General features: G+C 38.0%; 2 protein-coding genes across 2 annotated transcripts; one reads left to right on the top strand and one right to left on the bottom strand.

The window, feature by feature from the left end:
* Positions 1 to 13,465: 13,465 nt before the first annotated feature.
* On the bottom strand, positions 13,466 to 15,583 carry LOC125215272 (probable serine/threonine-protein kinase PIX13). The gene is made up of 6 exons (XM_048116642.1): positions 15,306 to 15,583; positions 14,794 to 15,119; positions 14,478 to 14,613; positions 14,257 to 14,399; positions 13,993 to 14,116; positions 13,466 to 13,909 (listed from the first exon to the last, which is right to left on the bottom strand). Exons 1-6 carry the CDS (start codon positions 15,388 to 15,390, stop codon positions 13,551 to 13,553), a joined length of 1,173 nt encoding a protein of 390 aa, XP_047972599.1. The 5' UTR covers positions 15,391 to 15,583; the 3' UTR covers positions 13,466 to 13,550.
* Positions 15,584 to 24,443: 8,860 nt separating this feature from the next.
* On the top strand, positions 24,444 to 27,341 carry LOC125210532. The gene is made up of 2 exons (XM_048110075.1): positions 24,444 to 26,250; positions 26,470 to 27,341. The coding sequence occupies exons 1-2, from the start codon at positions 24,444 to 24,446 to the stop codon at positions 27,339 to 27,341; spliced, it is 2,679 nt and encodes an 892-aa protein (XP_047966032.1).
* The last annotated feature ends 614 nt before the right edge of the window (positions 27,342 to 27,955 follow it).

Genomic DNA, 27,955 nt, shown 5'->3' with positions numbered 1-27,955 from the left:
ATAGCATTAGAAAATAGATTGATACATTTCCTTGTACATACACTTGTAATCTAACATCATCTAAAGTGTCAGTTTGGTGAAAAGACATTGATGCCCATTTTGGAAGGAAAATGTGAAGCTATTTTTTTTACCCTTTTGGTCATTTTGAGACATGACAACATTGGACTGAAAAGAAACAAATATTATTGGACAACAAATTGGTAAACAGTGGCTTCTCAAACAAGATAAAACACATATATACATACACACACCTTTAGTTGAATCTGCATTTTTATTGATTGATTTACTGATAATTATATTTTTGATTGCAGCGTAGCAGGAATCTTGGAATCCAGCGACAGCTCTGACGATGGGTGACGAAGGCGGCAAGGCTGATGGAGGCGGGGAACGACGGCTGGGCGAGCTATGCAGTGCGGCGGGTGTGAAGGAAGCAAGTGGGCAGTGAATCACGGCATATGTCATAAGGGTTGAGGTGTGACATACCCTATGTTCAATCCGAAGATCAACCGGCAAATATCCTCACCAAAGCTGTTAATTCAAGAAGCTTCACAAGTGTACTTCGCAAGCTGAGTTTTCGAGATCCCACTACTCAACTTAATGGGGAGTGTTAAAAAGAAATATTATGGGGGATCAATCACAATGATACCCCAATTATAGATTGATACAATTAAGGGAATTGATTGATAGCATTAGAAAATAGATTGATACATTTCCTTGTACATACACTTGTAATCTAACATCATCTAAAGTGTCAGTTTGGTAAAAAGACATTGATGCCCATTTTGGAAGGAAAATGTGAAGCTATTTTGTTTACCCTTTTGGTCATTTTGAGACATGACAACATTGGACTGAAAAGAAACAAATATTATTGGACAAAAAATTGGTAAACAGTGGCTTATCAAACAAGATAAAACACATATATACATACACACACCTTTAATTGAATCTGCATTTTTATTGATTGATTTACTGATAATTATATTTTTGATTGCAGCATAGCAGGACTCTTGAAATCCGGCGACAGCTCCGACGATGGGTGACGAAGGCGGCAAGGCTGATGGAGGCGGGGCAGTGGCGGCAAGGCGGCGAGGCTGAGCTAGGCGAGGAACGACGGCTGGGCGAGCTATGCAGTGCGGTGGGTGTGAAGGAAGCAAGTGGGCGGTGAATCACGACACAGCGAGGCAAGGCGTGCCGATGAAGTGTGCATGCACGCCGGCGGCCAAGAGGTAGAGAGAGAGAGAGAGAGAGCTGGAACTTCCCTACTGCAGCAACACAGCTAACGTCACACCTCACAAGCAGCGCCGTCGACGGGCGTACGGCGAGACAGGGCATGATGAGTTGCGGCGAGGCGGGTCCCTAAGGGAGAGAAGAATAGAGGCGGGTTAGCAGCATGTCGGTTTAGGGTTGAGGGGAAACATTAATGTATGTACACAATTGGGCTTTAGTTTGGGCTTTAGTTTGGACATTAGTTTGTGCTTTAAGTATATTGTAGTTGTTATGTTAGTTTAAAAAATTTTGGGATTTAATAATATTGTCAGTACAATTTAAATATTAGTAGTAGATAATTTTATAAATTATCCTTTATAAATGAATTGAGTTTAATTTGGATGTTGAGTTCTATTATTATTAGTACAATTTAAATATTAGTAGAGAATTTTATAATGTATCCTTTCTAAATAGAGAGATTTTTCATTTATTGGATTTTGTTCAATATTGTTTTTAAAATTCAATTCTTTTAAATGAAGTATATAAATCTATGTATTTATTTATTACTCTCTACAACGAATATTGTGATATATACAACATTCTAACAATTTTAGAAATTTGACTATTAGGATGAATAATAAAATGAATTATATTTCATATTTATTTGGATAGAGATAACACTTATCAATTATTCAAATTATGAAATAAGTATAAATAGATGTATGCATTTAAATTTAGTATGCTAGCTATACTAAATTATCATGTGATATGTAAAATTGTACTCTGTTTTTTTCATATGATAATACACAATTAAACTATATAATTATTATATTTATATAATAATATGAATTTTTATCTTCGATCTAAACTCAACCATATTTTCTTTATTTGTATATCGTATTCTAACTAACTCACACTATTTGATCATTAGTCACACATCTCTTCTTTGTCATTTATTTTACTCCACTTATACCATAAATTAAAATCGTATAAAATCATTTGTTGAATTTGAAATATTTTCATTTATTATAAATGAATAAATTATTAATTTAGAGTGGGACATGATTTACATTTTTGTTTTGTAAATATTTCTATTATTTTGAATTTTTATTTTTTATAGTTTCATTAATATTAGTATTCATTATATGAAAATGTTATGTACCATGCATAGCATGGGTGTTAATACAAGTACCTATATAAAGAGTAGAAATCTGAAGCAATAATATTATCAAGGAATCATCGATTTTCTACACTCTACTGCCTCTCTCCCTCAAACTCCCTAAATATGCTTGATACACAAATCAAGAAGATTCATTGGGCACTTCTTTCCTGGTTGGAAGGAGAATAGGTTCTCAGCGGGATGCTAAGATGAATTCAGGGGACCGCTATGGTGGCTCCTCAGCAATCTGCTGACTAGAGTCAATGTGTCTGCTAATTCTCAAAATAGAAGTGTGTTTTGCCGATGAATTCATTGGGCACTTCATCAATGTTTTTTACATTGGATCATGGAGTGTGTCTCCTCCCCGTCTTACACGGTCACAATTAATGGGAGCCACCACGGTTATTTTCGAGGTAAAAGAGGTCTATGCCAAGGTGATCCTATGTCGCCCCCCTGTTTAATCTCTGCACGGAATATCTTTCCTGTCTTTTGTCTGTTCGTACTGTGGGGGCCTTCAAATACCACAGAAAATGCGAACGGGCTCGTATCACTCACCATGTTTTTGCAGACGACCTCATGCTCTTCGGCAGAGGTGATCTTATTTCTATGCAGGTGCTGGCACGTGCCATGGAGGAATTTTCAGCCTGTTCGGGGTTAGAAGTTAATCAGAATAAATCAAATATGTTTATTGCAGGGTTAATCAAAGTCCCTAAGGAAGATCTGCTCCACCTGTTCGGATTCCCTGAAGGCACACTTCCAATCAAATACCTGGGGATCCCACTTGCCTCAAAGCGTCTGGCAGCGTCGGACTTTGGTTCTCTCATCGACAAACTGACAGCCCTCGTCAAAAAATGACCAAGTATGGCGTTTATCTTTTGCAGGTAGGCTGGAACTAATTAGATCTGTTTTGCATGGCGTTGAATCCTATTGGCTCCAGGCTTTCCCGGTTCCTTACATGGTCATTGATCGGATCATTGGTGTTGCACGGTCCTTCTTGTGGGGGAAGAAGTTTGCCCAAGTTGCTTGGAAAGACGTTTGCTTACCGAGAGAGGAAGGAGGGCTTGGTTTGAGGGACCTCAGATCTTGGAATGTGGCTATTCATGCAAAAATTCTTTGGAACATCCACACAAAGAAAGATTCACTCTGGATTAGATGGATCCATGTGGAATATCTCCGAACTCGAACTCTGTGGGATTGGACAGTACATGCTATGAACGATTCTCCCTTTATCAAAAGACTTCTGACTATCTGCGACCTGATGCTGGAAACTTGCTCAAGACAGGAGACTATCCAGAAGTGGGAGAAATGGTTTGCTTCTAATGGTGTACAGTATGCTTATGAGTTCTTCCGCCCAAAAGGTGAAAAGCTTGCCTGGGCCCGATATGTTTGGAAGGATGTGGTTCCGCCCAAATACTCTTTCATCACTTGGCTTGCGGTTCGGGGAAGGCTTTCTACTCGGGACCGGTTGCACTACCTGGATATCGATCATTCGTGCCAACTCTGTGGTTTTCATGAAGAATACACCTTTTCTTCAAATGCACGAAGACTTGGGCTGTTTGGGTAAAATCATGCTCTGGCTCGGTACGGTGAGAAGATCCACAACTATTAAGAGTATCATCAAATGGGCTAGGCGCCACTCGAGAGGCTTGGCAATTATTCAAGTGGCTAAACGGATAGCCCTTGTGGACACGGTTTTCCTTATTTGGAAGGCGCGTAATGCTGTTATTTTCGATGGTAAAGCTTGGGACGTGACTCGGGTGATCTTCCATTTCAAGGAGGCCACATACAGCCTCCTCTACTCTCGGTTTCCTCAAGATCAAGTGATACTACATCTTCCAGACCGATGATTATGGAGCATTGTCTGTTGGGAGTTTTGGACCTGTTTTGTAGGCGCATCATGAGTTATCAATACTCTTTTTTCCCTTGGGGAGTTTTATCCCACTGGGTTTTCCACTCAAGGGGTTTTAACAAGGCTGCCCACTCTGGGTTTAGATGGATAGTTCATGATGTTGACAGTGATCTCTTCTTGTATGTTTTTGCTAGTCTTTTGCTAGACTTAGCGTTTTCTTCCATTTGATGTTCCCTCGGGTAAGCCCGAGTGTATGTTGTATGAAACATTTGTCTTTTTATTCAACTTATTTATTCATTATAAAAAAAAAAAAGTAGAACAAAACTTGAACTAAAATAAAACTGAAAAAACAAAAATAAATGATACCAATGTGGGGTTGTCTTCCAATACGGACTTGTTTTACGTCTTTAGCTTGACGTTCTTTGAAACTCTATTCAGGTGGCATGGGCTTTATTCATTTATTCCGCCCTCCGAAGAGGGAGGCTGTCCTTCAAACCAATTGTTTCCATGCCCTTCTTACTTTACTCTCACTTACGTTATTATCTTTTCATCTGTCTACCATTTTCATTACCTACTTATATACTCCCTCCGTTCTAATAAATATGCAACATTTAGTTTCCGGCACTAGATTTTATGCAGTGTTGTTTAGTTAGTTAATGAAGAGAGAGTAAAGTAAGAGAGAAAAAAAAAGTAGAGATAGTGTTGTTTCCATTTTAGGAAACGTTCCATTTTTATTGGGACAACCCAAAAATGAAAACGTTTAATTTCTAATGGGACAGAGAGAGTATCATTTATTTTACTTAATTCACTTAACACAATTTTTCTTAAATTGTGTGTCTAACTATAGCGGAAACGGAGGGAGTAGAAGTCTTAGTAAGTCGCATAAAACAGAAACGAATAGATTTGAAAATGGAATCTGAACGGACGGTTAAATAAAGAAGAATTGAATTTGTTTTTGTATTTGCGCGGGTACAAACAAGCAGTTACTTCATTTCTCAACTGATTTTCAGCTCACAGAAATTTAGTTTGAATTCATAGAGAGGTTAGGCCTCTGGATTTCTTGCCCGATCTTTCATTTTCCGATCATACTGGAATGGCCAGTTGCAGTTACAGCCACCGCGACAGAGATGATGAGGTCACGGTAAAAATCCGTGGCGCCGGGGAGTCCAAAATCTTTATCCGTGCGAAGTTGAATACGAGTGTTCGGGATTTCAAGTCAATCGTTTCTCGGGAATGTGGTGTTTCAGCTAAGCGTCTCATCCACAAAGGCCGCGAAATGAAGGACAATCAAACCCTAAGCTGTTATGGTACGCCTTCTCTAATTGATTTCTTCGGATTTCTTAAAATTATGATGTTAGTTATCGTCAAGAAATTACTATATTGGTAATGGACATTAGGAAGAATTTCTAGTAGTTCCTTCATTTTAGGAAGATGCCCATTAAATATGGTGAATTTGTGGTCTTCTTGAATGTTGTTTGTGGTTATTCATTTGATATAACCAGAACAATTTTATTGATAGGTCTAGAAGATAATCAAACTGTTTATGTGGTTCGAGGTTCTGCACCTGAGGATCCCATTCTAGATAGCGGACTTGATATATTGCGTGAAGGGTTGCGAAAGATTGTTGATGATGCTATACTGGTTAGATATATGTTCTACATACCCGTTATTCGGGATTTATTCAATGATCCGCAGAGTGTTTGCAACATGCTCATGCGTACGCAGGATTTGAGTGATATTTTGGCTCATAACCCAGAGGTGGCGTTCATACTTAATGATCCTACAACCCTCCGTACGATATTGGACGCAGCACTAGACTTTAATATCATGCATGGGATGATCCGTGAGGCAATGGACGAAGCCAGAAGGGTAGAATCTGCTGAGGCCGAACTTAGAGAGTTGTCTGAGAAACTGGAACAGGCCTTACTTAGACATGAAACTACAATCAATACAAATCCACTTCCAAATTCCTATTCTACAAACTGGAACAGCTCTCAAATTACACCCAATTTTCGCAGTCTTGGTCACTTTGCAGCTGGAAGAACACATAGAAGCTTTGCTCCAGTAGCTAATCTTATACTCAATAATATGGCCAATCCACTTCCAAATTCCTATGCTTCTAATGAGTATATGGAATGTCCAATGGTTGAAGAAACGATTCACCGTATGCATCATATGCCTAAATATCTGATTGAGGTTATGCTAGTTCTCTCTCTCCCATATCAAGCTGGACTATTTTCCTTCTTTACTTATTATGATAATAAACTTATCTGTTTCATATATGGATATTAGTTTTTTGGCGTCAACGCAAGGCTAAAGGATGTGTTTGATTCCAACCCTTTGATTAGATATGTGATGCAAAATGCTGAGTTTATTCGTCGGTTATCTACCCCTCAGATTGTGAATGTAAGATGTTAGACCCTCACTATATTCAAGCTACTGGAATTGAAGATTGAGTTTAACATATTTGTCCAATGTTGGGAATAATATCAGACTTGGCAATGTGTTCAAAGTCATTTGTGATTTGTTCTTTTAAAAGTCAGTTTTGAAACATTAACCCTCTGTTTATCACATTGACTACTTGTACTCTTATCTCCTTTCAGGCAATCCTGGTTTGCCAAAAATCTTTATTTGATCAGGCGTGCGCGTAAGTCTTCTGTTTTGCTCCTTGGTTCATTTCTACGAAAAATTATATCAAAAGTTGGTTCTTTACTTCAACATACACTGCCACATCAGAATATCACAATTTCCATAATGCCTGTTGAAATTTGTGGCTTGGTTAATTCACTTCATAGGCTGTGTGTTGCAGAGAAGATAGAAAAAGATCCGATGGATGGACAGGTACATTTATTTTCTGGTCGTCCCTTTGATACTTGTACTACATACAAACACGATTGTTGCATTTTTCTTACAAGAGCTATTTTCTTTATCAATGTTCAACTTCATTTTTCTAATTTTGCCTTGCAAATGAACAATTAGCTAAAACTTAACAGTTAGAAAAGAGTTGTATGGCCTGTGCATCTTCCTATTGAAGTAACCAATTGCATACTAAAATAACAGGTGAGGGTGAAGTAACTTCTGTGGGGACATTGGAGAAGCTGATAGACATGTTTCTTGATCTTGCAACTCATGCTGGTGTGATTCCTCAAACTGCAAGCGCAACACCTCAAGCAGGTTGCATCTCTATCTCATGGTTTTCTAGATATTCTCAAATTTGTAATTGTGATGTTTTTAAATGCAATTTGCAGTTGGAAGAACGGCTGGTGTACTTGATCTGGAGGGGTTGCCAGTGTCTATACTAGCTATTACAAATTCTAGTGGGTTTCCGGAAAGCCCCATGGTTGATGAAGCGATCCAACACATGTTACGTAATCCTCGATTTCTGATTCAGGTTAGCTAGCTCTCTCTCTCTTTACTTTTGATAACATATCAAACTCATTTGTCTCCTATATGGATCTTAGTTCTTTGGCTTCACCCCAAGGCTCAGGAGCGTGCTTGCTTCCAACCCTCGGATTAGAAATGTGATGCTAAATTCTGAGTTTTCTCAGCAGTTAGCTACCCGTCCGGTTGTGAATGTAAGATGTTAGACCCTCTTTGTACATATTAAAAGCTGTTTAAACTCTTGTTTTAAAGTAGTTTTATCCCATTTCAGGCACTCTTGATTTATCACAATGTTCTAAATACTGAGGCGTTCATGTAAGTCTTCTTGTTGTTGAATTCATTCAGAAATGTGTCCACCTAGCTCACTGAGTGTTGAAATTTTTAAGTGCAGAGATGAAATAGCAGGTAGGGATCAAATAAGTGCTGGTGTGACATTGCAGAGGCTAATATATCTGTTTGGTAACCTCGCAATATGTGCTGGCATGCTTCCAACTTTTCCTCGACGACCAGGTTGTGAATACCAACACCAATATGGTACTCAACTCGCCCGCTTACAGGAAATGGGCTTCTCCGATACCCTACAAAACATCCTAGCACTGATTGTCGCTGCAGGCAACCTTCAACTTGCAGTCGAGTGCCTTCAACATATTCGAGGTTAGGTTGAAAATAACCAAACCAATATATTCATCCTTCCATTGTACATACAGCATTAGCAATTTATGATCATGCTATCTGATGATGAGTGATGCTTGTTTTGATATGAACATATACACACTTGCTTCTCATAATTCAATTTGATTATCCAAGATTGAAACACAAATGCGAAATTTTGACATACTCAGTTGAATCATTCCACAACCACAGAGGCCATAGTTGCTCTAATCAACTACTTAGCCATAGCCGATCTAACTATAGAGATTTGAGTTATGAGAGAGAGGCATTCGATGGGATTGCATAAAAGATGAAACTGGAGAAGATGAAGTTGTTTTTCTGTTAGATTTTATATATTCAATGTAATTTCTACATGTGGATGATTTCAACCTTATTTAAGGATTATTCCTCACAATTCTTTCTGATATATTGCTAATCCCAATATTCTATTCTTTGAATATTTCATTTAGTGTCCAGGACTCCCACTCGAACTGCCGCCTTGGGTCGCCCTTCTTTGCCCAATTTGTCCGGCTCGACCATTAATAATTATACCACTATTTTTATATTGGTGTGAACATAAGAATTTAATAAAAATTTAGTCAATTTGAGTCGATTGTCTCTTATTTAAATGATGATACCATATTTTAGGAGACCTTATATTCTACTAATTAATTCTACTTATATTTTATTATATATTAATATATAAAAGTAAGATCCACGTCTCATTAACTTTTTCTATGAGTAAAGGCCAAATGTGATCCTAAACATATGGCCGTTTTATCAATTTGTTCATGCACATGATCTTTTTAATTATTTTGTCCCTCACAAATGAACTCGGACTAAAATCGGTCTTAAATTGACAGAACAAACTGTCAATGACATTTAAGCAGGTTTTGACCAAAATTAACCATTTTAATTAATACTACCTCTGTCCCAGAAAATTTGATACATATTACCATTTCGGTCCGTCCCTGAAAATTTGATACACTTCACTTTTACCATTTTTGGTAGTGTACCTCATATTCCACTAATTCATTCCTACTCACATTTTATTATAAAACTAATACTTTAAAAGTAGGACCCACATCCCACCAACTTTTTTAACTCACTTTCCATTACATTTCTTAAAACCCAGTCGGGTCAAAGTGTAGCAAATTTTGGGGGACGGAGGTAGAGGTGGCCAAACCAAACCGGACCGCCGGTTTCCAACCAGCGGTTCAGAACCGGAATCGGACGACGGTTCCGGTTCGAAATCCGGTTACGGTTACGGTTACGGGCTGGTTACGGTTCAAAAAATAAGCAACCGGAACCGACGGTTCGGAACCGCCGGTTAACCGGGAATATGTAGCCGTTCGCCGGTAGGTTCGTAGGGTTGCAGGCGTAGGTCTGAAAAAGGACGGTTAACTGCCGGTTCGTGTCAGAAAACCGGTTTTGGTTTTGCTTATGATGACCCCGATGCTCAATCACAATTAGCCGACTTATAAGGCTACGGCACAGGCTCAAGCTCAAGGCACACCTCAATGGGATCGGTAAGCGAGTTAGATTTTTATTTGGAAGCACGCCACCATACTTTTAGTGATGCAGGTCCTACACCCGCCCAAATCGGCGTCCTAGAGTGGTGGGGAACACACGAGAAAGATTATCCCATACTTGCGTCAACGGCTAAGGAGATCTTTGCAGTCCCGGCTTCCACCGTTGTCGTCGAGTCCGCTTTCAGTGTTGGAGCATGTGTCTTGGACGTGAGAAGAAGCAAACTCTCCGCGAGAAATATGGAAGCTGTGATGTTACTTGATGATTGGGGAAAAGGTGCAAAGAGAGCGCAGGAACCAGATTGGGATGCTCGTGAAGAGAGTGAGGAAACCTTCACCGACACCGAGGATGAAGGCCAACCGCCGTCAACCGCCAACCAACAAGGTAAGCAAGGTAAGAGAACTACGTGGACTTTGATTCCTCAATGCAATTGAGCATTAAGGATACGTAGGCACCTCAACTTAAATTTTAAATTTAAGTTGAGTTCAAGTCCTTTTCCTTTTATTTCTTTTTTTTTCTAATTGTTTCAACTTTACTTTTAATATGTTTTTTGTAAATTGTAATTTTGTATTTAAATTTTAAATTCAAGTGTATAATTGTATTGTTGTATTTTGTAACTTGTAAGTTGTAAGTTGTAACTTGTAATTGTATTGTAGAAATTTACGTTCAAAGTTTCAAATCAATAAAATTGCAATTCTTTATCGTTATCATTTATCGTTATCAATTATCTTTGGATTCTACTATAGAATTTAAAAGTTATAACTATAAAATTTTTAAAAAAAATAAATAAATTGAACCGGAACCGAACCGGAACCGGCCCTGAACCGCTGAAATCCGGCGGTTATAAACCGGAACCGGAACCGGATAACCGGTATCCGGGCCGGTTACGGTTCCACCAATCGCCGAACCGGAACCGGCGGTTTTTGAACCGTGGCCACGTCTAGACGGAGGTAGTATTTTTAGTTATATCAGAAAAATAAAAAATAATATTAAAAACACTTTCTTCAGTCTCCTTTCTTCATTCTCCTCTCTTGGGCGACAAACGGAGGGTCCGGCGACGGCTGCAGTTCCTGATGGAGCGTTCTTTGTACAACAGACGGTCCGGCGAGAGTAGCGGTGGTCGCGAGTCGCGACGATTTCAGTACGAGTTTTGCAATTGCAATAAACTTGCTTCACTCCAAATCGTACCAAAATCGGAGTGAAGCAAGTTTATTGATTCTCACGATTTGACATTGCTTCTCAGTTTCCCTTTATCGAGTGCGCGAAGATCTGAGAAGCGATTGGACTTGAGGAGGAGAGGGAAGGTGTGCTTTGTCGGGGGAGACGCCCTCACGGTGCATCTTGGCGTAGATGAGAATTGTGGTGTTTGGGTCGGAGGTGAAGTCTCTGATGAGGGCGTTGTAGGTGTGGACATCGGGGCGGCGAATCTGGTTGAGGATGGAGAGGGCGTAGGCGCGGGGTAAGGAAGGGAGGGATATGCATTGAAGGAGGAGTGGTGTGACGAGTGAAGAGTGGTCGGAGAAGCCGGAGAAGATGAGGAGAGAGTGGATTTGCTGCAGTTTGAGGAATTCCGGCGAGGAATTGTTTCCTCTGGATGGAATTTATGCGTCAAGTAACGCATTGCAAAATTCAAATTATTGAAATTGGGGGCAACCAGCATTTAGCCTATTATGAACTCAAAAAATTCATGCCTTCTAAACAATTACTTCTTCTGTTCCACTTAATATGGTACGTTTTCTTTTTTAGTTTGTCTCAACTAAGATGACACATTTCCTTTTTTGGAAACTTTCTCTCTCCAATTAATACACTCAACCACTTTTTTCCACCCCTATTAAAATATTAATCTTTCTTTCTCTCTCTATTTTAATACTTCCACCTACCTTTTTTCTCTCCAATTTAATGCATTAACCAATAACTCCTAAAATCTCGTGCCGGCTAAGGAATGTGTCATCTTAGCCGGGACGGAGAGAGTATTTTTTTATTTTTATGATATAATTAAAATGGTTAATTTTGGTCAAAACCTGCTTAAATGCCATTGACCGTTTGTTTTAGACGGTACTATCAGTTTAGGACCGATTCCGGTACGAGTTTATTTGTAAGGGACCCAATAATCAAAAAGATAATGTTTATGACCAAATTGATAAAACGGCCACATGTTTAGGACCACATTGGCCTTTACTCCTTTTTCTACACACTTTACTTTATAAAGTAAAACAATTTCTTAAAATTTGTGACGGTCAGATATGAAACATATAATTATGAACGGAGGGAGTATTGTTTTGTGTTAATTAGAGAGAAAATACTCCCTCCGTTCCCTCATAGTTGAGGCGGAACTTTTCGGCACGGAATTTAAGAAATGAATGTTGAGTGTGTTAAATAAATAGATAAAAAAGTAAGAAAGAGAAAAAGGTAGAGAGAATAAAGTAAAAAGTGAATAAAGTAGAGATAATAAAGTAAGAGAGAGGAAAGTAAGAGAGAGGAAAAAATTACTATAAATGGAAATGACTCAACTATGAGGGAACTTTCCAAAATGGAAAAATGACTCAACTATGAAGGAACGGAGGGAGTATATTTTTATATATTGACGTGAGAGAGAAATGGAAAATACTCCTTCTGTCCCACTAGAAATGAAACATTTTCCTTTTCGGGTTGTCTCATTAAAAATGAAACGTTTCTTAAAATAGAAATAACTTTATCTCTACTTTTCCCTCTCTCTTACTTTACTTTCTCTTCTTTAACTCACAAAACAACACTACATAAAATCATGTGACGAAAAACAAACGTTTCATATTTATTGGGACGGAGGGAGCATATAAACTAAAAATGAAAGTGTGATACTCCCTTCGTCCCACAAGAATATGCACTATTTCCTTTTTAGTCCGTCCCACAAGAATATGCACTTTCTAATTATGGAAAGTGTTTCTCCCTAATGAGGTGAGACCCATTCTTCACTTACAATACTTTAATTAATTTTTCTCTCTTTTTCTTACTTTACCAATTTTACATTAAATTCTATATCGAACCCAAAGTACACATTCTTTGAGAACGAAGGGTATAGTATTTACTTTGGGACAGAGGGAGTGATTAGGGCTGGGGAAAAATACCGAAAAAATGATATATCGCTCGTATCGTATTGAAAAATATCGAAAAATTATCGAATTTTCGATATATCGTAATTTTCGATACGATATGATATCGTTTTGTAAGTTTTCGATACGATAACGATATGAATATCCTTATATCGCGATATATCATTTTATATTGAAAATACGATATATATCGAATTTTTTTGATATATCGATATTTAACGATATATCGAATTTCGGTACGATATATCGAAATATCGATACGATAACGATATTAAATTTTTTTATATCGAAAGTTCATATATCGAAATTCGATATATCAAAATTTTCGATACGATAACGATATGAAATTCTTTCATATCGATATTTTCAATACGATACACGATACAACGTTTTCGATACGATATATCGTATCGACCCACCCCTAGGAGTGATATATCAGAGTGCAATCAGTATGATATTATAGTAAGTTTTCGTTTGCAGTTGTAGATCATGAGGGGACCATATTTTTTTCCATAATTAATTTTCCCTGTATTCTGAATATTTATCCATTTCCTTAAATCTCAATTTTGATGTGTTGTGTTAACAAGCTTACAAACAAAATTAACAAACAAATTCAATACACTATATATGATACAGTCAAAATGGCGCAAACATGAAGATTATTAAACAATCATCCCACAATCGGTCATCTTCCCCCGGTGCCGGCATGATGAGTCCTCGGTGGTCGATGAGAAGTACTCATGGCTGCAATACGTTCTAACTCCACCACAACCTCCTCCATTGAGGGTCGCTTCCTGGGCTCCGGTTCCAAGCATCTAAGTGTGAGCTTTGCAGCCTCAAACGAGGCCTTGGACGAGTACTGCCCTTCCATCTGACTATCCATTAGTGCCTTGAGCCTCCGGCGATGGGAGAGGTCCGGTTTCAACCACTCAACCAGGCTCTGCTTCCCAGTAGGCCGTCTAGTGTCGTGCGCCCTCAGCCCAGTCATCATCTCGAGCAGCACAACGCCAAAGCCATACACATCACTCTTTACATACAGATGCCCTGTTGGTGGTAAATGTCATGTATGCATATATCACATTGACATTGTGATGATAATAATCAAACTAAATGAAACGCCAACTCACCTGTTGCAATGTACTCGGGTGCAGCATAGCCGTGTGTGCCCATGATTCGAGTCGTTACATGAGAATTCTCGCCTGCAGGCCCTAGTTTTGCTAGTCCGAAATCAGATATTTTTGGGTTGTAACTCTACAAATGCCAACACAAATCATCACCACATGCATAAGAAATCAAGTGTTATGAGCAAGCTCTATCATTCTAAACAAGCATAGACTTTTAACTTAGCAATAAAATCAGGCTAGTTGAAGCACAATCGCAGAGAAACATACGCCATCGAGCAGAATGTTGGACGCCTTGAAGTCTCTGTAGATGACTTGCTTTTCAGAGGAGTGCAAGAAGGCTAGGCCTCTTGCTGCTCCGATGGCTATTCTGAGCCGTATGTTCCAAGATAAAGGCTCATTTGCAGCATTTCCTGCAATTCCAGATAAAAGCTAGATATTGAAATGGAAGAGTCTTTCCTCACTTTCTTAGTTTCAAACTGTATTCTTACTTCTGAAAAGATGGTTCTCGAGGCTCCCCTTCTCCATAAACTCGTAAACGAGTAATAGCTCTGGATCTTCCAAACAGTATCCCAAGAGCTTCACCAAGTTAGGATGTGAAAGCCTGCCTAAAAAGTCCACTTCTGCCTGCATTTTCAAATCAACACATGAATATCTCATGATCAGAATCATCAAATGTACAAATCACATAAAAAGCCAAAGCCTAGTTTGTCAATATTATTCCTTTCTTGATAATCATACTATAATATACCTATATCATGTGATTAATGAGAGCAACCATGTACAAGAGGAGTTGAGTTGCATTACCTGCCATTCATCAAAGCCTTGAGTGCTTTCCTGGTTGAGCTTCTTGATGGCAACGCTCATCCCCGTCCCTTGTCGCGACGGGAGGAGTGTATGCTGATCCACAAATCCCTTATAAACTGTCCCAAAACCACCCACCCCCAACTTCATATCACCCCTGAAATTCTTGGTAGCAGTCCTCAAATCGTCAAAGCTATACACTTTGACATTAGGAGTAGGCAGTATTTCTCCATTAACAACACCTCCATCATCACTCACACCATTCGAAATCTGGCTAAACCCTCTGCTGCTGTCTGTGGTTCCGCCATTGCTATGATTAACCGAAGTAGCTACAAACACAAATATCTCAAAGTCAACCCCACTATTTCTAAACAAAAATAGATCCCAAAAAAGCAAGAACCCAAATCAGGAAATCAAGAAAAGTAGCAAAGTTTCCATTTTCCCCCTCTTTTACCCAAAATTGAAGACTCCCAACAAATTTCTCAAAAGCCCAGAAAGAGTAACGAGCATAAAACCTTGAGTGGATGGTCCACTGGAATTATTAATAGCAGGAAAAAGGATAGGATCCGCAGCTGGCTGAGATCCAAAGCAATTTCCCATTTGAATAACTTGACTCCCAACTCCCACAATACTTCAAAGACTAAGCAATTCCTTCTCCCTCAGAATTTGACTTTAAAGAATGAAATTTGGTTGAAGGAATTACAGATTTTGGAATAAAGATGATATTTTTATGTATATATATATATATATATACATAAATTGGAAAAGGGTGTGGATGGAAATTAGTGTTGGACTTTTGAAATCAATTGCTAGGAAATGTCGATGATGTTTCTAAACTCGTGCATGAATATATAAAGAATTTGTAGATACCTTTTAAAGCATATACACTATTTTTGTACGCGCCAATATATCTATTACGCTGCCGGCCTGCGCTAAGGGATTCGTGAGAAATTTTTACACTACCTCTTTCCATTTAAAAGAGTCTTTCTTTTATTTATTTTTATTAATTTGTCTATCAAAATTAGTGTTACCTATAAAAATAGTACTACTTCCGTCCATCAAAATTTGTCTAATTTTTTCATTTCTATCTGTCCCCCAAAATTTATCTCATTTCACTTTTACCATTTCTGGTAGTGGACTCATATTCCACTAACTCATCTCTACTCATATTTTATTATAAAACTAATATATAAAAGTAGGACCCACAATTTACTAACTTTTTCAACTCACTTTCCATTACATTTTTTAAAACCCATACCGGGTCAAAGTGAGACAAATTTTGGTGGACGGAAGTAGCAATACATGGACAATACAAGTACATATTTGAGATATTTTATTAAAATAAATTATACTTCCTTCGTCCCCAAATTGTATTAACTTTGAGTTCGGCACAGGTTTTAATGCATTATTGGTAAAGTAAGAAAGAGATAGACAGAGAAATTTTTTTAAGTATTGTTAGTGGAAAATAGGTCTCATCTCATTAGAGAGAAGATAGTTTCCAAAATTGGAATGTTCATACTCAGTGGAATTTTAATGTTGGGGGGCCCAACTTACTCTTTAAGGTTATGCGATATTTTTGTTTCGTCATCGCCAAGAACTGATGCGACCTAAGTTGGGACTGCGACAAAGATGGATAATATGTGGAAAATAATTTTAAAATTGAATTTACTAATAATATTTATAAGATACATTTATGGATCTCTTAGAATTTTATAGAAAAAAAACTAAGGATAAAGTGTATTTTGTGAAGCTAAAATAATACTACCTCCGTCCCCCAAAATTTGTTACACTTTGACCCGACACGGGTTTTAAGAAATGTAATGGAAAGTGAGTTGAAGTTGGTGGGATGTGGGTCCTACTTTTAAAGTATTAGTTTTATAATAAAATGTGAGTAGGAATGAGTTAGTGGGATATGGGGTCCACTACCAAAAATGGTAAAAGTGAAGTGTATCAAATTTTCAGGGACGGACCGAAATAGTAAACTGTATCAAATTTTCAGGGACTAAACATTGCCGCCTATAGGACTTTCGAACACTGCACTTAACGGTTAAAAGGTGGGGTTGACAACCACCCGTTCTAAGCATATGTAATTAAATTTTGTATAAATGTATTATAATATACAACTCCCTCCGTCCCACTTTAGGAGTCCCGATTGAATTCGGCACGAGTATTAAGAAATGTTAAGGAAAGTTGGTGAAAAAAGATAGTGGAATGTGGGTCCTATCTTTTTATATTATTTTTATAATAAAATGTGAGTGAAAAAAGGTTACTGGAATGTGAGGCCTAATGTCATTTATGGAATATTCCAACCGGGACTCCTAAAGTGGGACACCCAAAAATGGTGAACCGGGACTCCTAAAGTAGGACGGAGGGAGTAGTAAACATTGAAATTGGTGGGTGGGACAATGACCCTAGGCCCTCACATGGCTTCGCCACTGTTCATACTCTTTGGAGACGTACGAAAAAGAAAATAATGTATACTCTCTATGGATGGAGGGAGTATTAGAGTTACATGAACGATTATAAGATGCAAAAGGGTGTGGATGGAAATTATCAATTGCTTGGAAGTTTCGAAGTTAGTTTATATGATTCGAATGAATATCTCCATGACCCTTTTAAGCATGTATGGTATTTTTGAATATCTCCATGACCTTCTTAAGCATGTATAGTATTTTTGTACGCACCAATATCTTTTACTAATGCATTTACGGGGCTGCCGCTCTGGGCCGAGGGCTTAGGGCTTCATCCGAAATTTACACTACCTGTTTCTATTGCTTAGTCCATCATAATTAGTTTCAAGTATCGATATTAGGATATTAGATTCTTCGGATGAGTCTATTTTGAATAATAATATTTTAATATTTCCTCTGGGACCCCACTATAATAGGAGCATTTTATTTTAATTATCCGTTTTGGAAAAATGATACTCCCTCCGTTCCTAATAATTTGTCACAATTTGACCCGGTACAGGTTTTAAGAAATCTATTAAAAGTGGGTTGAAAAAGTTAGAGGCATATAAATCCTACTTTTATATATTAGTTTTATAATAAAGTGTGAGTGTAAAAGAGTTAGTAGAATGTTGGGTCCACTACAAAAAATGGTAAAGGTGAAAGGTGACAAACTTTTAGGAATGAACGAAAATGGAAATAAGTAACAAATTTTCAGAAACATAGGGAGTAACATAAGTCTTCTCTACACTATTATCTCTCTTACTTTACTCGCTCTCCACTTTAATTATTTGGTACTCCCTCCGTCCGCGAATAGGAGTCCCAGTTGAGTTGGGTGCGGGTTTTAAGAAAAATTTGAGTGTAATAATTTAAGTGTGTGATAGTGGAATGTGGGACTCATTTATATTATTATTTGCAATCAAAGTGGATTAAAATTAATTGCAGCTTCTAAATTAAGGAAAAAATGGGGTCATTTTTTATACTCCCAAGATAAAATGTCTAACCGGGACTCCTAATGGCGGACGGAAATCGGGACTCCTATTCGCGGACGGAGGGAGTATTATTTTTTCTAAACGAGTGCTAAAAAATAAACGTCTCTACTACAAGGAAACAGAGGAAGTAATATTTTCTTTCTATTTTTACCTTATCCTATTATATTTAAACTTATGTTATCCACTAACTACTACTCTACCAGGATTATTTTTTGTTGGAGCAGTAGATAATTTAGAGCTTCAAAAAAGAGAGAAAATATATATATTAGCGTGTTATAAGAAATGTTGATGGACATTATACAATATTTTTGGTTCATTGGGCTCTTGTATCAATACATTTTGGTTTATTCCATTTTTTTATTTTTTTGTTTCATTAGGATCTTATTAATGCATTTTTATTTAAGAGAATTTTCGTTGAATCTTTGTTTAACGGGTTTCATATTGTAATTAAATATCTCGTGTTAGTTACATTTTTTTTTCTTTATTTTAAAATTAAGTTAATTGCATATGTAGTCAATAATCATTTAAAAATGATAAATTTATAATTTGATAATGGAAAATATCAATAAATTTTCATTATCGTAGAGATTTTTCGGTCGATATTGCAGCTGAACTCATTTTAATATATTTTGAAAATATTACCACTACAAGAAAATTTAATTAAATCTTGAAGTGTATTGAATATGGATCTAATTATATTAAAAGTATAAGTATCAAAACCTTTTTAATTAAAATGCATTAGCCTAACGATTTAAAAAAATAAATTTACAATGAATGTGTTTTGCGATTAAAGAACTTTAGATGAATAGGATCGTGTGTTTCTTAAAAGTATTACGTACTTCTTGGCAAAGATTCATATTGAAGCATGCAATAAAATGGAGTACTAATAGTAAAATTAGTATATATCAATATTCTATACTCCCTTCATCCCACAAAAAATGTTATACTTGTGGGACGGCACGAGATTTTAGGAGGTTTTGTCTTGTGTATTAAATATAGAGAGATAAAATATAATTTTTATATTTATGTGAAAGAGAACTTTTTCCGAAAAAGAAAATGTGACATCTTTTATGAGATAAACTTAAAAGGAAAGTGTGACAGTGGGATGGAGATAGTAAATATTATGATCTAATGAACTAACTCGAAATCGAATGGATTAAGGTAAGTGTTGATATTTTAATCCAAAAAAAATTCTCATTGGTAGGATTGACATTTAATCTAGTGGGCAGCATATAAAAAGAAAAAATTATTGCTATTCATTGACTGATTCAAATTCCTATTGATTTTTTCTTTGAGACAAAACTTTGTGAAATATGAATATGTCAAAGAGTTTTGCCAGCTGTTATCATTAATTCTGAGGTGCCAAAGAAAACTATTTCCAAGAAAATGACCCATTTTCTCATCTTTACCATTGTTTGATACTTACTGAATTATGGAAAAGAAGTCCGCGAATAACTCGGCCCGTAAAGGCCCACGAGTGTATGCCAGTTTTCTGAGGAAACTTATCGGTGCTGCGATGGAGGTTTACTTTCCAGCCTCCATTTGTAAATCAGGAAACAAAATGCCTTCCAATTTTAGCCCTCTTCGTTGAAATGAAAATGCCTTCCAATCAAGAAACGAAAATGCCTTCTAATATCATACTCAATCATTGCTTCTCTTCCATCTTTCACTTCCCTTCTTCTCTTTGATTTCGTTTAGATCTGCAGCACCACAATCTTCTCTTCCTTTCTCTCTATGATAATCGGTTAGATTTGCAGCACCACTCCATCTTCTCTTCCTTTTTGCTCTTTGATTTTCCATTTGAATTGCAGCACTACTGCACCCTCTCTTCCCCTTTTCTCTCTGATTTTCGGGAATGGAGGCTGCACCACACCACACCACACGAGTTTAAGACATCATTTTCAATTACCACGAATTTATTTCACTAAATTGTCTTCCTGTTTTTGTGCAGCACCACTCTAGAAGATTTATTCACACAATCGATTATTTTTCTGCATCCTTGAAGAACTCTATTTCTGTCAATTGGGGGAATTACAAACATTGTAGGTAAACCCTAATTTCAAGACTCCAATTTGTGTTTTTTGGGTTCGTTTTTTACTGGACTATCATGGTTGAACCTTGTTTCATGTTTACAAAAAATGATTGAAGGTTTGGTGCAGCCCGATTCTCTGGAAGATTTATGGGCACAATTGAAGGTTTTCTGCATCGTTGAAGAACTCTAATTCTGTCCATTGGGGGAATTGTTGAGACTTGCAGAACCTGGATGTAAAAATTTCGCCTGCAGTCTTCGAGCTGTTGTTGGGGAAGAAGAAATGCAGAGAATATTTCTTGGACTAGGGCATATTGTGTTGTGTTGGATAAAATAAAATAAAATTAAGGGCAATAATGTCTACACAGTGAATATTCAATTCTCCTGGTGGTGTATCAAACATGTGGTGAATTTTAGAAACTTAAAAATCAAGAAATATATTACTCCATAATTTGGTTTATTTTCTGATTTTGTTTCTTCTTTTGGATTTTCCAACTTGGGCTATCAAACATACCCTTATTGTGAAGTTGCAGGACTTGTTAATTGTTATGATGTGAAAAATAAAACTCAGTATCAGTAATTGGTCATCAAAGCTTTTTGAGTTATCGGAAAAAATATATATCGTCTTTTCTTAATAGGAAAATACTTTTGATACGACATAAACTTTTAATAGAGAGAAGTAGTTGAAGATGGAAAATGAGTTTCATCTTTTAAAAGAAATTTTTTTTCTATAGAAAGTTTTTCTTTTAAAAGATGAGATAAGTATCTATTTTTAAAGAATCGAAGATAATATCAGTTAAGTTTAAATATTAACATCAGTAAATAAACATTAATAAAATATAAAATATTATTTTAAATAGTAGAGTTTCTCTTTCATGTGTGTTTAGAAACGAAAAACAAAATCATACTAGTACTCCACATAACTTATCATCGCGATGCAGCGTTCATAATTAAATTTGCTTTTCCAATTTTTTCTTGATAAAGTTGAAAGTATAAGATTTCATACAATTATTTTCATATAAAAATATTATGAAAATCAATATCCCTCTCTTCTACAATAACTCATATTTTGAAATTCTTGCATAACTTTTTGATTAAATAATAATAATTTTTTTTTTTTTTTTGCAAATTTTCATTAAACTAAAGGTAATTTATATGAATTATTAACAAAATTCTAAATGTATTGTAACGCCCCACTTTTTCAAACCCTAATTTTTGGGTTATAAATTTTTTGCATTAAATGCCTTAAATGCTATGATATGCGAATTATTTGATGAGTAATTAATTACATAGTGTCTTTGTGACCTAATTGCGTATGAGAATTGAGATTGAGTTGAATAGTCAACTTGTTGAAATGTTGACGTGGCTATTGAATAGTCAAAGATGAAAAAAATATGACGTGGTCGTTGAAAGGTCAATGCGTTGAGAAAAAGAAGAGGAAGTGAAGAAATGATTGATTGGGTGTGAATATTTGATGCGGAGAAATATAATTGTGGGTGAATTATTTTCCTAAGGGATGAGTGAGAATTAAATAGGAGCATTATTTAATATGTGTGGAATTTTCGGCCATCATGATTATTGGAGAAGAAATCCTATTTTTTCTTGGATTTAATTATTTGTTTGGGATGATTATCCAAATTAAATCCAAAGTCCAAATACTCTATAAATCCTACATGGAATTTTCGAACCACCACTTTGATTTTTCCCATGAGATTTTCGAAAATCTCATATATTGGAGAAGAGGGAATTATTTATATTATTTGATCCCTTATTTATTCTATTCCATGAATAAATATAAATATGCTAGAATATCTTACCATATCTTGCCAAATCTAAGAAGATATTGCATATCCTAATTAAATTAGGATTTGAAATTCAAATCCCTTGGAAGATTTGAAAAAGTCACGCCTAATACATAGCTTCACTTCTCTCTTGATCGCTTCCGCTATATTATGAAAACTTGTGATCTTTTGGTTGGGTGGAATACTTTTATTTCGTGGGAATTTTTGGATATGGTACAGTTGAGAATATTTTGGGAAACTTTGATAAGCATTTATTGTGATAGCCTTTTATTGGATTTCCTTGCTAAGACATTATTCTTCTTCTATTTAATTGTTCATTAAATGCTTTGGTTAAATCCCTTTTAAAATGGAACCCTAGCCTATGATCTTTGATGCATTTAAGTCCGCCTAGTTAACGATCGCCGTATTTATTATACCCTAAATGGGCGGGTCGTTACAGTTGGTATCAGAGCCTCAGTTCTTTCCGCTCTGGACCCAAGAGTCTTGTTGAATTAAAAATATGAAATTTGTGTAAATTATTTAATGGATAATCGTCGAAGGCTCAACACCGCAACTCGTCTCCGCTCAACCACGATGAATGAGGTAACAAGTATCTCTTGAATTTTGATTTGAATTATGAAATATTGGAAGTGAAGCGAAGGGGAGTTGTTGTGATATTTGGAAATTTGCGATGGAGTATAAAAATGATGATTATGCATGCATGTGAAATTGCAAAATGTGATTATGCACAACAAATGATAAATGTTGTTATGCAAGTGATTATATGTAGAGACTGTTATGAGTTGAATGAATAAAACTCTATGAAAATCCTATATGATTGTGATTTGCGTGATATGTGATGAACGACATCTATGAGAATGAACTTGAACATGCTGCTATACATAGTTGTAAGTCGTGTCGTGAATGAAAATTTTGTGATAATATCGAACTTGGAGGCATCAAACGCCGAATACGAGGCGAGCGACTTATGAGAACGAATTGCGAATCATCGAAACGCGAAAATATATATATATACACACCTTTTGGCACGGAAAGGAAATTCCGTTATTTCTTGATATGATATTACCTTCACACCTCCGTCGTTCGACGCATACACACACATATATATATATATACCCATCGTACTCTCAGCATCAGTTGAAATCTTATACACTATTGATATTTTCTTCGATCCTTGATCTGATGCTGAGATTTCTTTTGTAGATGCCTAATCATTATTACGCACCGATGCGCGATCGTTACGCGAAAAAACAAGGTTTTCCCTGTCGAAACCTACCAAGAGTTTGAGTGGGATGGAAAGTCCTTTCTCCTAACCTACGTCACCGAATTCTACGATCGCTGGATGGATGCATACGCGTATGGAGGAGTTACCCATCACGCGGGGATCTCGAGATTGATCCACACTCTGCCGAGTCCTTGGAGCGAATGGACTGCCCAAGCTGCATTGCCATATACATGGTTCAGTCCGCCGGAGTATAAGCCTCGAGGCGATATAATCGGCTTGATAGGAGTGCTACTCCCAGCTATGGCAGCTGCGAGGGATGGACCGCCGCTTAGTCCCCCAGCGCACAAGTATCCGCCAGGACAGGCTCGCCGATGGAGGTATCGTCGCGATAAGGAGCCGCATGTTGATCGTGTCCCTAATAGGCCAAGACTTAAGGCTAATGCGGCTAATCCTTTGATCATCCACGGGAATGTGGAGGACATGCGTGCGATAACTCCGCCGCCCCCGAATGTTGGTGAATATGGCGAGAATGAGGGACTGGACGAGGAAGGACCTGCTTTGGAAATGGATGAGGACGAGGACCCCGAGGAGGATATGAACGATATCGACTAGGATTGATAGTCGTGGAATATTTGTTTTGGCTTCCCCCATATTTTTGGATTGATTTGTTGATTTTTCTACCTCATGATTTTTGCTACTCTTTCGTTTTTCTGCATTGATACTAAGACCTCTATGAGGCAACGTTTTTTATTAATATGCCATGGGGAGATATTTATTTTGATTCAATGGATTGCCTTTCGTACATGGTACAAATTATCTATCACTATGCTATCATGCCATCACATCATGCCTCTTGTCGCACCACCATTTTTGAATACCTTATGGCGCCCTGTACTCGCCACTTAAAGTGTACGACTGCTTCTTAAGTGCAATTGCCTTGATGATATGGAAACATTGATCTTTTGATAACCTTGACGCAGCCAATTTTTGGTAACAATGTTGATTGACACTACTCTTTGCAATCCGTCTACGTGACGAACTTTTGATATCTTGTGCTTGGCCATATACTCTAAAACAATTGACCCATGAACCTTGTTATTCAACTATACCACGTGACTATTGTTAGAATCATGGGAATATTTTTGTTGATAAATCAGAATGCCACCAAGACGCCACCGAGAACCAACTCCTCAAACGGAGGAAGAGGACAGCGTGTCACAACCCATCCCACATCCTCCGCCTCCGCCGCCTCCGGTCGATCGAGAAATCATGAAGTTATTCTTGGAGCAAAAGCCACCTGTGTTTGATGGATTGGGAGAACCGGCCAAGGCTGAATCTTGGATCCGGGCAATAGAGCGCATCTTCGCGATTTTGAGATGCAACGATAGAGAACGCATGAGTTGTGTGACCCATCAGCTGACTGAGGCAGCCGACTTTTGGTGGGATACTAGAACGAAGACTATGCCACGAGACCAAGTAGAGGCGATGACGTGGGAAGGTTTCAAGACGGAAATATACAACAAGTATGTGCCGAAGAGCTATCGAAAAGCAAAGGCATCGGAGTTTCACAATCTGACTCAAGGACGCATGACGGTGACCGAGTACGATCGAGCGCTCAACAGCATGACCCGGTATGCCCCCGATCAAGTCGACACCGACGAGAAGCTATCCGACAAGTTCCGTGAGGGACTAAAACCCGAGATAAGAATGTCGTTGGCCAGCCGAGGGAGACTCCCCTACACCGAAGCGTTAGCACTTGCGCTAGATATTGAGGCAGCAATGCCTAAGGAGAAAGCTAAGGAGAACACTACCTCGTCTTTACCCCCACCGCACTACTCCAGAGAGAAACGGAAGTGGGATGAGCCTAGAGCTTCGCACGATGGAAAACGGCACCAGTCGAGCCAGCATCGATCCCAGTACGAAGGAGGGCAGCGTACGTCTAGCCAGAGAGGAGACTACCGACCGAGGGCACCACAATGCAATGTGTGCTCTAAGTACCATTTCGGAGAATGCCGATACCAGAACGTGATCAAGTGCTACACTTGTGGAGGAAATGGTCACTTCTCTAGGGAGTGTCCAAATAACAAGGTAGGATCGGGATCGAGACGGAACGATCAGGGATCCCGTCAATCGGCAAGGGCACCGCCGAATGAATCGGGAGGAAATCGTGACTCATCATCGCGGCAACAACAACCTCACCGCCCTAGACTTCCTCCCCAAGCTAGAGCGTTCGCGCTGGAACAAAAGAAGCCGAAGAAGGAACAAGACGATCGTGGAAAAGGAAATTTGACAGGTATGAGCGAAATTCTCAACACCCCTGTTGTTGTGTTGTTTGACACGGGCGCATCGCACTCGTTTATATCTGAATTATGTGTGCGCACTTTGAGCTTGCCTACTAGCAAATCTGAACGTAGAATGATGGTGTCCTCACCAGTAGGAGGAATGATAGAAATATCTAGAACGTGCTCGAACATAGAAATTGTTATGGGAGAAATTAAGATAGTTGCTCATGACTTGCGAGTCATAAAAATGGAGGATATCGATATAATCTTGGGAATGGACTGGCTGACAACGAACTTTGCGACGATTCGTTGTAAGGAGAGGCAAATATCTCTACAAGCTCCGGGAAGCGAACCCACCATATACCATGGAATCTCGACGAATCGGCGAACCGCCATTATATCCGCGCTTCAAGCGACCACAATGATGAAAAAGGGGCGAACTGCCTATCTTGTCTACCTCCATGGAGAGGAGAAGGACGAAAAGAAGATGGAAGATGTTGCTGTCGTGCAAGAATTTCCAGACGTTTTTCCAGAAGTGTTACCTGGACCACCGCCAGATCGACAATTGGAGTTCACGATTGACCTTGAACCGGGAGCCGCACCCGTATCAAAGGCACCATACCGAATGGCGCCAAAAGAGTTGGAGGAACTAAAGATACAACTCCAAGAACTCATGGACTTAGGTTTCATTAGACCTAGTGTCTCGCCGTGGGGCGCACCAGTACTTTTCGTGAAGAAGAAGGACGGATCAATGAGGATGTGCATCGATTATAGGGAGCTAAACAAGTTGACTCTTAAGAACAAGTATCCACTGCCAAGGATAGATGACTTGTTTGATCAACTTCGAGGAGCATGCGTGTTTTCAAAAATGGACTTGAGGTCCGGATATCACCAGCTACGAGTACGAAGGGAGGATATACCCAAGACTGCGTTTCGTACAAGATATGGCCACTACGAGTTCGTTGTGATGCCGTTCGGCCTAACGAATGCCCCAGCGGTGTTCATGGATTTGATGAATCGAATATTCCATCCGTACTTGGATAAATTCGTTTTAGTCTTCATAGATGACGTGCTAGTCTACTCAAAGAATGAGAAGGAGCATGAGGAGCACCTACGAATCACGTTGGAAACGTTGAGGACCGAGAAGTTATACGCCAAATTCAGCAAGTGTGAATTCTGGCTAAAGGAAGTGAATTTTCTAGGACATATTGTGTCGGCAGAAGGAATCCGAGTGGACCCCGCCAAGGTTGAGGCGGTACAACGATGGAAGTCGCCTTCAACACCAAACGAAATTCGGAGTTTCCTGGGATTGGCAAGATACTACCGAAGATTCATTAAAGGATTCTCCAAGATAGCGAGACCAATGACGCAACAACTCAAGAAGGGAGTCAAGGTGAATTGGACCCCAGAGTGTGAAGCAAGCTTTCAACTATTGAAGGAGAAGTTGACAACCGCGCCAGTGTTAGCTGTGCCCGAGTCTGGAGTGAATTACGTAGTTTATACCGACGCTTCGAAGGTTGGATTAGGATGCGTATTGATGCAAAATAATAAAGTGATCGCCTACGCGTCACGACAATTAAGACCACACGAGTTGAATTACCCAACGCACGATTTGGAGTTAGCAGCAGTGGTACATGCCCTAAAGATTTGGAGGCATCATCTCTACGGAGTTAGGTGTGAAATCTTTACGGACCACAAGAGCTTAAAGTATTTCTTCGAGCAGAGAGACTTGAATATGCGACAACGAAGATGGCTCGAACTAGTGAAGAAATGATTGATTGGGTGTGAATATTTGATGCGGAGAAATATAATTGTGGGTGAATTATTTTCCTAAGGGATGAGTGAGAATTAAATAGGAGCATTATTTAATATGTGTGGAATTTTCGGCCATCATGATTATTGGAGAAGAAATCCTATTTTTTCTTGGATTTAATTATTTGTTTGGGATGATTATCCAAATTAAATCCAAAGTCCAAATACTCTATAAATCCTACATGGAATTTTCGAACCACCACTTTGATTTTTCCCATGAGATTTTCGAAAATCTCATATATTGGAGAAGAGGGAATTATTTATATTATTTGATCCCTTATTTATTCTATTCCATGAATAAATATAAATATGCTAGAATATCTTACCATATCTTGCCAAATCTAAGAAGATATTGCATATCCTAATTAAATTAGGATTTGAAATTCAAATCCCTTGGAAGATTTGAAAAAGTCACGCCTATTTCCTATTAAATTGGGGAGTTTAATTATTATTTTCTTGCTCCGTAATATTTTATTTTATACCATTCTATAAGATCGTATAAATATAAATAAGTACCTTATCTTATTTATTCCCTAGTTTATTATATTTATTAAGGGAGAAGAGGTTATATACTCT

Source organism: Salvia hispanica, chromosome 3 (genome assembly GCF_023119035.1).
Source record: "Salvia hispanica cultivar TCC Black 2014 chromosome 3, UniMelb_Shisp_WGS_1.0, whole genome shotgun sequence".
Lineage (NCBI taxonomy): Eukaryota > Viridiplantae > Streptophyta > Magnoliopsida > Lamiales > Lamiaceae > Salvia > Salvia hispanica.
The sequence above is the reverse complement of the archived record's forward strand: the minus strand, read 5'-3'. Positions and strand labels throughout refer to the sequence as shown.

Excerpts from the sequence above, each read along its gene's own strand:
- LOC125215272 (XM_048116642.1), bottom strand. The coding sequence starts at position 15,390 with ATGGGAAATTGCTTTGGATCTCAGCCAGCTGCGGATCCTATCCTTTTT. Across the intron at positions 15,120-15,305 it reads CAGTGGACCATCCACTCAAG|CTACTTCGGTTAATCATAGC; the intron begins GTTTTATGCTCG and ends TTGTGTTTGTAG. Across the intron at positions 14,117-14,256 it reads CCAACATTCTGCTCGATGGC|AGTTACAACCCAAAAATATC; the intron begins GTATGTTTCTCT and ends TGGCATTTGTAG.
- LOC125210532 (XM_048110075.1), top strand. The coding sequence starts at position 24,444 with ATGCCACCAAGACGCCACCGAGAACCAACTCCTCAAACGGAGGAAGAG. Across the intron at positions 26,251-26,469 it reads CCAAGAACTCATGGACTTAG|TACGAAGGGAGGATATACCC; the intron begins GTTTCATTAGAC and ends ACCAGCTACGAG.